This window comes from Branchiostoma belcheri, unplaced genomic scaffold, assembly GCF_001625305.1.
Source record: "Branchiostoma belcheri isolate BF01 breed outbred unplaced genomic scaffold, Haploidv18h27 scaffold17, whole genome shotgun sequence".
Classification (NCBI taxonomy): domain Eukaryota; kingdom Metazoa; phylum Chordata; class Leptocardii; order Amphioxiformes; family Branchiostomatidae; genus Branchiostoma; species Branchiostoma belcheri.
Genome location: NW_017803157.1, coordinates 3,311,124 through 3,320,013, shown reverse-complemented (window position 1 = coordinate 3,320,013; position 8,890 = coordinate 3,311,124). Strand labels below are relative to the sequence as shown.

Genomic DNA, 8,890 nt, shown 5'->3' with positions numbered 1-8,890 from the left:
TTGCAGGAATGTTGAATCATGCAGGTGTGCCAGAACCAACCAGTGTGTTTTCTCCCCATTAAAACTGATCCATGTGGCAGTCCATAGACTGGATTTGGATTGTTTTGGTACATATTCCTGGTCCTTGAAAGAATTGAGCACCGTGTGTGTGTACAGCACCCATGTACTTGTTCCTGAGCACATTTTCTGAAAAGTCTATAAAGTATTGACTCAGAGATGGCATAATTTGTTTTCACTATTAGTTATGATTGTTTTCACTAAGTTTTCTTGTCTTTTTTACAGGTCTATAGATTGAGCTTTCCGAGTGTAATTTATCACAGATGGGAGAGAAGACAGACGAACCATTCCTAGTAAGTTACAGTCATAATTATACATTATTTCATTAAAATGTAACTATCTGGTCAGCATTTTTGTATGGATTATGACTATGAAGCAGTCTGCTACGGTTGCATAACAGTTTTTTTTCTCATGTAAATGATGTCTGTAATACTATGTTATTTTAGGATTTTGTAGCTGCCATATTTTCTCTGTCACCTAAGAACTGTTACAGTAGTAGTAGTTTCATTTGCTGACACAACAAGAGACTTGTCGTGTCCTAATAATTAGAATCCCCCAGGCCATTGTCCAATACATTGTCCCTATGTTCTGAAACCCCTGGCTACCTTTAACTATACAGTTTAATTGGGTTGTTGGAATATTGACAGTCTTTTTCTTCTTTTCTGCCAGCGATTGTGGGATGCTGCATTTGACGATGATGAAATGAAAGTGTCCATGTTGTTAGCCATGGGAGAGGATGTTAACCAACAGGACCCAGTATGTACAAATTATACTGTAATTCACAATTTTTTGTGGTACTTTTATGTTCACGGTTTTTGCGGTAATTCAGAATTTGTACCGCAAACTTATCATTTCAACAATTTGATGATTGTCTTTTTCTGCACCAGCTGTCACTGTGAACGTATACTTCCGCAAATATCTCTATTTTTCTCAGACCACGTTCCATGTGGAAACAGTCAGACACACACGCACGCATGCACACACACACACACACACACACACACACACACACACACACACACACACACACACACACACACCGACACAGCACACACACACACACACACACACACACACACACACACACACACACACACAGACATTCCAAAAAGAATATCTCCATTTTTCATGGATATAGTGTACTATGATAATCATAATTTGAATTTTCCTTGAACCCCTAGGATACTGGGTCCACCCCCCTGTACATTGCTGCCCAGTGCGGAAATCTGAAGGCCATCAACGTGCTGATCAGTAGCGGGGGTGCAGACATCAACCTGGCAAAAAAGGTAAAATCATCATGACTTAATACTTTACACTAGCCTGTAAAACAATGTTACTTTGAACTTATTTTTTGTGCTAGATACTGTTTGATAGACTGAAAAATGATTGAGTAACATTTCTTCTTCAAAGAAGTCCTGTTTTCACAGCAACATTCTGCACACTCAGTGACTTTTCTGCAGGTCATATTAGGTAATGTTTCTGTTTCAAGATCGAGCCAGTCTATACAATATGGGTAGAATGCCAGGAGAACTTACTGTACCTGCTTTCATGGTTTTTGTCAGATGTCAACGTTGCATTTAGAACTTTTCCAGTTGTTGATCGTATGAACTTAAACGAAATGTTCTACCGATTATTGCTATGCACAATACGTAATGAGGTTCTGGCAGGCACAGTACGTATGTTCTGCTGACATCCTTGTTGTGCTTCTGTTCCAGGACGGAGCCACCCCCCTGTGTGCTGCTGCCCAGTACGGTAAGAATGAAGCTGCGCTGGCTTTGATAGAAGCAGGAGCAGACTCAGAGACTCCGAGAGATGGGGTGAGACTTTTATTAGCGGCTGGTTGAATTCTGTATATTTCCTGTCACCAGCAAAAATTAGGCCACACCAATTTAGTGTTGGTTCTTGATTTTTTTTCAGAAAAAGGCAAAAAAATTAAATTAAAAAAAAAAAAACAGGTATAGGGAGGCATCTTATGATAGCCCCAAATGTTACGGTAGGTCATCAGCAATGATAAGTCAATTAACACACTGGGCTGCTTTGTTACTCAAACAATTTTGAATTTCAGGAGTCCATACGCTCAAACAGCCTAGTGAGAACTTACAAGTTAAATTTGTGCAGAAAAAAATTACATGTACCTCTAATTTTTTTAAAGCAAGTTTATTGGATAGGCCAGATTTGATTAAACGCTTGTGCATTGTAGCCTTAGATTGATTAGGGTCACCATGGTATTTCTGACTAACAGTGTACTCTGCTTACAGGATGTCGCCCCTCCCCTTCACATAGCTGTGATCAAGAACAACATGGAGATGGTCATGACCTTAGTGGATGCTGGGGTCAATGTCAACCAAAGGTGGAAGGTAAATAATTTATGTACTTAGTCTAGTAAATCTGGTAAACTGACGATAAACCGGATAGTGAGTTAACCTATTATATATTTGATTTCAAGACTAAGTACGTATACAATGAAGATAATGTGCATAAATAAGGAAAAAAAGAATAAACAGTTGCCATTCTTCATTCATTGCCACAAACTGTACTCCTTTTAGTTTTAGCAGATTAACTCCCTGGCATATCATATATATTTAATTTCTCTTTCCAGCTCACTGCAGCCTTTAATGCCTGTTAGAATATCAAGCCCCTTTTTAGGGAAAAAATTATGGTATTCTAAAAAGATCTTCCGAGTAATTACTGTCTGTTTGGTTTTCTCTCTGCAGGAAGGAATCACCCCTCTGTTCACAGCTGCCAAGTTTGGGTACTCTGACATGGTTCGGCTGCTCATCAAGCTGGGGGCAAACATCAACGCTGCATCAAAGAGAGAGGTGAGAATTAATGCTAGTTACTTAGTACTACATGGAGTATGTCAGCAGAATGTACAGGTCCACCAATGTAAAATTGTAATTTATTGATGTGCACAAACAGCACTTCTGCAAATTTAAGGATGACACTCTATAAGCTTTTAAATGTTGACAATGTGTTTAAAAAGATATGGTCTGAACCGGCGAAATTCTGATGCAACGTTGACCAAACATCATACAAAAATGTAATCCAGATTTTGCATAGGTGCAGTACATGTACGTTTAAGGGTTATGCCAACATGCTACCAAATGGTAAATTGAGACTTAGCAAATGTGTTAAGGTAGGAAGAATCAGTGGTTGTGACGTGTGTAAGAAAATCCCAATTCTATCAACCTGATGAAATAACTAGCAACAAAAAAAAAAACTGAGGAAATTATTTTCAGAAATAATAAACATGAATGTCTCTCTCAAACCCAGGGTGGTGCCACGCCCATCTGTGCGGCTGCCCAGTTTGGTCAGCACATGGTGGTCAACATCCTGGAGAAGGCTGGAGCAGACAGACGGCCAGCCGAGGCACTGGGCTTCCTGTAACCCCTGTTAGAGCAATACTTAAATCTGGATTATATACTATATGTATGCTGACTGATAGATGTTATACTCGTACTGGATTATGTTCACCTTTGGGCCTAGTTTTGTTACGTTACACTCAATCTGTTATGAGATGCATGCACAAGAGTAGTCTGGTACAAAAAAAATTTTTACCAAAGAAACTAGATCTATTTATAAGATGACAAATTTTTATACCCAGCTCATGTTGTCGAATTGGTAGCAGTGTTAGGAAGCTAAGGTGACACCTTCCCTATAAAGCAATATTTATTTATCAAGTTTAAACTTGAGCTTCAAGTTTGTTAAAGTCTGGTGCTGATAATGCCTACAGATGCATATATAGTAAGATATTACCCCTGAATTATTTCCTTCATTTCGTTAGTTATACCTGTAGAAGCACTCTGGCAGAACATAATGCACCTGCACAAAATATGATAATTGTAATGTATTGTTCATGGCACTTCGGAACACCATCTCGTTTTCAAATGTTGTGTTGGAAAAAACATTGTCCACAAAGGGCAAAACAGATGTAATGTTGACCAAACATTTATTGAAAACCGTGAAAAATCATAGGTGCAGTACATTCTGCCAACATGCTACCCATTGTGTAGATTTTCTGTTTTGTTGCACCATTGCTTTGTTACCAAAGTTATTGCTGTGTAAAAATAATCTGAAGATGTCATAAATAAAGACATATAGCTGTGTCACAGAGAAAGCTTTTCTCCTATGTATAGAAGAATATATTAATTATCCACAATTTAATCAACCAACATAAAAATTTCATCAGTAACAGATATACATTGTACATCACTACTGGTACATATTATTATACAGGGCTGACCATGAGAGAAAATTTTCAGATACATCCTTGTACAAGTTATATCGATACAACATCTTTCCTTACAGACAACTATTTGAGAACATTATTGACAATCATACAAGAAAATTTTATCGATGTTGCTTATAAAAGACCCTTGATGAAGAGAAACACAGTTCTCTAGTTTGCAAGGTCTGCAAAGTTGCCCTTAGGACAAAACAATGATAAGTACTCAACCGTCTACTGTGTACTACTACTCAATGTAATTTTAGTATTTACAGGAGACTGACTGCATGCCTAGAACTTACATAAGCTACAATATATGAAATTAAGTTATAGCTACATAGTCCAAAAAAAAACATAATTATCTTTTAACACAGGAGTGGGTAGTTGTTGAACAAGACAAGAATCATGACTCTTTATTGATTATCTAAAGTTTAATTCCACCATAAAATATTTAAAGCTGCCTGAGGGTACATGACTTTTTGATTATACATAAAACCATCATGCTCATTACTTACACAGTGGATTGTTCCATATAGTTGGCAGTTAAAGATTGTAACTTTTGATCCAGACATTCACATCAAGATAAGATTGTCTGCAGACAACAATACGACAATATTATGAATCTTTTCCTCAGCAGCAGTACACACAATACAAAATAAAATAAAATGATAAGCTGGCTCTAAGATGCAAGTTACAGTATTTTCAGTATAACTCACTCACATATGAACTCAGTCTAGAAGTACATTTCAGTCTGGCAATTTGCGCTCAATAGTCAGGTTACTAAGTTTCAGCCTTGAAAGTTCTGTGTAGCCAGGATACTCTAGATCTACATGTACTGCAGCCCTAATAGCCCTGTGTAGCCAGGCTACTCTAGCCTTGAATCATACATTTGCTAACTACATGTATAACCAGCAAATAGCTTGTAGGGATGGATTCCAGGGTAAGGCTACTCTGTATGTATCCCCTGTCTGTATCCCCTAATACCGGTAGTCCTGTGTAGCCAGGCTACTGCAGCCCTAATAGTCCTGTGTAGCCAGGCTACTGCAGCCCTAATAGTCCTGTGTAGCCAGGCTACTCTGCATGTACTGTTGCAGAGCGCTCAGTCGCGCGTCGATCTCCGCCATCTCCGCTGACCGATCGTGATAGCCCCCACCGCCGCTGACCTTACGAACTCCTGCCGACCTCTTCCTACCAGCTGAACTAGCGGCCGGGGTACTGGACAGTCTCTTACGGTTCTCAGGACCCTCCGGTGTGGTCCACAGGTAAGAAGAACTGCTTGGCGGTTTGCGCTTCTTCAGGACTCCCCTCAACCTTGGTGGTAGAGGTAATGGCAAAGTGTAAATATGAATTTTTAAATACATGAATAAAATACATCAGATTCTAGAATTAAGACCTCTGACCTCTCAGCACAACTTGTAGTCTTACCATGTTGTAGTTAAGTTATGTTTAGCCTGTAGGTGTATGTAGACAAATATGTAGCTTGGTTTAGTGTTTGCATGTGTAACATGACTCCAGGAAGACTTGTATTGTGTCTATTAGCTATTCTGTACAAACTAATCGAGATCTAATGAACAAATATTAAACAAACCTGGTCCTCGAAGGTTCCTCGTTGTCTGACAGCACCCCTACGTCAGAAATGGACCCTGCCGATGACCTTCGACTTCTGTTCCGGCCCACGCTACCTGTACTGCCCACTGAGGTCGAACGATTTCTCTCCCTCATAGGAGGCCGCTGTCTGGACCTGAAAAGGTAGGAATGTCAAAATTTTGTTCTTTTATTCGGAGATACTTTCTGTAAATGTACACTTACTCGAGTATATATATTAGTCTGGACCTAAACCCATGTCGCATACAAAATTGCATTATACATGCCATTTTACTAAATTACTACTTTTATTGTGGAGTAAATAGTATTTCATAAAAGCTCTTAAGCAACTATCATGGCAACACCATAAATAAATTGAACACCTAGCCTGATTTTTTTCAGTCAAAAATATTGCAGGTTGCTTCATTTATTTTTCTTCTGCAATATTGAAAATGCCTCTGCAAAATGCAGGTGGGTTTTTATTAATCTCCAAGCAGATCATACCATGGCAAGGCAGAGGAGTGGCTAATGGAAACTCCTCTGGCCAATGTATACTGTCTAAATGCCACCGTATGATCTGCTTAGAAGTTAGATATTTCTCACACTGACCTGGTTCGACCTCTTTCTGCAGGTGTGCCTCCTGTTCTCACCATGGATCGTGTCTCTCGTTTTCTCTTCTCTGCAGACTGTTGTTTCTTTTGGTTCTGTCTCTTAACGTACGCGGTGGGGTCAAACCTGATTCAAAAATCGCATTTACAACATTATTGAAATATGGCCGTCATATCCTTTTTATCCATCATATTGTGTTACTTCATTATTGTTTGCTCTTATCTAATAATAATAATCATTATACATGTATGTTGTGAAGTTAATTATTATATGTTATGTCAAAAAAGTATTTTGTACACTGTAATAATTAATGTGTCATAGAATTAATGTTGTCGGGGGGAAATTGCAGACAGGCCATAATGGCTTTTTATGTTCTCCCGCACATCTCCTTTTGTTCTGTTTAATTTAATACTTTGTTTATATGCTAACAAACAAACAAACAAACAAACAAACAAACAAACAAACCTGGGTCTGCCCCCGATCGGAGATGGCGTTTTGATGTCCGAGTACGACCGGTAGCTCCGCTCTCTGGAATTAGAGCGTGACCGGATAGCCGGTCCGTTACGGTCTCGGGATAACGACCTTTCTCGGGACGACGGTCGATCTCGGAGTCTCGAGCGGTTGGGTGCTGCGAGTCCGCTACGGTCGCGGGACAGCGATCGGTCGCGTATTCTGTCCCGCGAGGTAGACTGGTCTCGCTGCCCCCTCTTGTAAACCGCCAGCTCATTGGTCAGGCTCTTGACTCTAACTCTAAGATTCCTCTCTGTAGCTCGGAGCTCCTCCAACTCTTCTTGCAGCTCTTTATAAGCTTGAGATTTCTTGTTGGCTGAGCGCTGGTGTCGGGATCTCTCCTTTAGCAGTTCCTGTTCCAGATTCTTGACAACCTGCTTCAGGACCCGGATTTCCTTAGCGGGGTTGCCCTTTGCGGCAGAGTCCAGGTCCCGTCTGAACTGTACAAAATCCTGCTCGACCTGTTCTTTTTCCTTCAGTAAGGTGCTGTAAGCCTTACGCAGCTTCCTGTATTCGACAGTACTCTTCTGATCTTGGTTTCCCTGTGTCGTCAGCCTGCTGACTTCTTCTGTGAGTCTACGGATGGTTTCTTGTAAGACAGCAGGGTCTGGTTTGCCCACGTAAGGTAGTGGAAGAGGGTAGTGGATCCTGTCAAACTCCACTGTGTATGTAAGGATTAGATATCGCTTTGTGGTAAGCACACCGACGTGTGACGCAGGCAACGGTTTGGTTCCTGCGAAACCCTTCTTACCCCGCAGCGTCTCAAGGTCGGTGTAGGTCAGTAGGTCAAGGGTGACACTGTCGCAGGTCTGTGTGAGGGCAGACTCCAACATGTTGACAAAGATGGGGAAGGACTTGTAGTTGCCTGTCTTGTGTGTGAGGTCTTCTAGGTAGGAACTACTGAAGGTGCCTGCCCACTGGTCAGCTGTCAGTTTGTCCTGTACCTGTAAGTGAGAAATTATGGTTTATTCACATGCACCTTTAATTTCAAAATACACTTAGAACAGGATACAGGTGTTTTCTTTCAGTGTTTCAGACACCTTCCTCAGAGCTTCTGACTGAAGGACACCCAATCGTAAGCACATAGGTCGGAAATCTTGGTTGTGTAAAAAGAAAACTCCTGTATCCTATATCCTATACTTTACCAACCTGATGGATCGGAACTATTTTCTGTACACTTAGATTAGATTTAGAACAGTTTCCAGTTGTCTAGGTATTTATGACTTGGTGACTTATTACTAGACTCATTTCTTTACACTTTTACGTGGTCATATTCTTACATGAAAGTACATACCTCCACGGCCAGATGGTCACCTCCGGTCACGTTCATGGTCACCGTGAACTCCGCCCCTCGAAAGGAGTAGCTCGCCACCATACTGGTCTCCTCACCCATCGTCTAATCTCTGTTTGGTGTCTACCGTTGCTCAAATCCTGTGGTAGTAGGTGTTCCGAGTTGGTAAACAACCCTCTAGAAATTTGTCTTCAGTATCTTCACAAATTTCACTTCACAGTTAGCTGTATCCTGTTGTTCGTTACCTCAAAATCATTTCGTTACTTTATTCCGTTGTCGATGGTTAGCAGAAAGTGCCTGTATCGCTTGTATTTACTTTTAGCAAAGAAAGACAGTTCAAACCTACCGCTTGCCAACCGTCGCCATGTTTGAATGGTCTAACATGACGGGCTGTTCCAAAGAGGCAACGATGGAGGGGTGACAACTTCAGAGAGTAGAAAATATGCGCAGTACGATATGAAACACCAAATAATTTCAATAAGTCACATAAATTTGGAAGAACTATTGTTTTTCTTTTTTGCTACAGATCTGTTTTGATTTTTTAACAGTCTACAATTCTTATAAAAATCGTAATATTTACCCCCCTTCAAACTGAGTGTAATATCCTTAGGTCA

The 8,890-nt window shown here is 40.4% G+C and overlaps 2 protein-coding genes across 2 annotated transcripts; one reads left to right on the top strand and one right to left on the bottom strand.

Annotated features, from left to right (window-relative positions):
• Positions 1-320: 320 nt before the first annotated feature.
• LOC109466622 (ankyrin repeat domain-containing protein 29-like) lies at positions 321-3,444 on the top strand. Its single transcript, XM_019764352.1, has 7 exons — positions 321-350; positions 727-813; positions 1,239-1,343; positions 1,773-1,874; positions 2,316-2,414; positions 2,772-2,876; positions 3,331-3,444. Exons 1-7 carry the CDS (start codon positions 321-323, stop codon positions 3,442-3,444), a joined length of 642 nt encoding a protein of 213 aa, XP_019619911.1.
• Positions 3,445-4,723: 1,279 nt separating this feature from the next.
• Positions 4,724-8,649, bottom strand: LOC109466620 (coiled-coil domain-containing protein 61-like). The gene is made up of 6 exons (XM_019764351.1): positions 8,623-8,649; positions 8,280-8,416; positions 6,941-7,929; positions 6,476-6,601; positions 5,871-6,023; positions 4,724-5,593 (listed from the first exon to the last, which is right to left on the bottom strand). Exons 2-6 carry the CDS (start codon positions 8,376-8,378, stop codon positions 5,332-5,334), a joined length of 1,629 nt encoding a protein of 542 aa, XP_019619910.1. The 5' UTR covers positions 8,379-8,416; positions 8,623-8,649; the 3' UTR covers positions 4,724-5,331.
• Between the last annotated feature and the right edge of the window lie 241 nt (positions 8,650-8,890).

What these genes read in the sequence shown, in the direction of transcription:
- LOC109466622 (XM_019764352.1), top strand. Translation starts at nt 321, where the DNA reads ATGGGAGAGAAGACAGACGAACCATTCCTA. An exon ending in ACATCAACCTGGCAAAAAAG is followed by an intron (nt 1,344 to 1,772) that starts GTAAAATCATCA and finishes CTTCTGTTCCAG; the next exon opens with GACGGAGCCACCCCCCTGTG. An exon ending in CAGAGACTCCGAGAGATGGG is followed by an intron (nt 1,875 to 2,315) that starts GTGAGACTTTTA and finishes CTCTGCTTACAG; the next exon opens with GATGTCGCCCCTCCCCTTCA.
- LOC109466620 (XM_019764351.1), bottom strand. Translation starts at nt 8,378, where the DNA reads ATGGGTGAGGAGACCAGTATGGTGGCGAGCTACTCCTTTCGAGGGGCG. An exon ending in CCGATCGGGGGCAGACCCAG is followed by an intron (nt 6,602 to 6,940) that starts GTTTGTTTGTTT and finishes TTTTTGAATCAG; the next exon opens with GTTTGACCCCACCGCGTACG. An exon ending in GCAGAAAGAGGTCGAACCAG is followed by an intron (nt 6,024 to 6,475) that starts GTCAGTGTGAGA and finishes CTACCTTTTCAG; the next exon opens with GTCCAGACAGCGGCCTCCTA.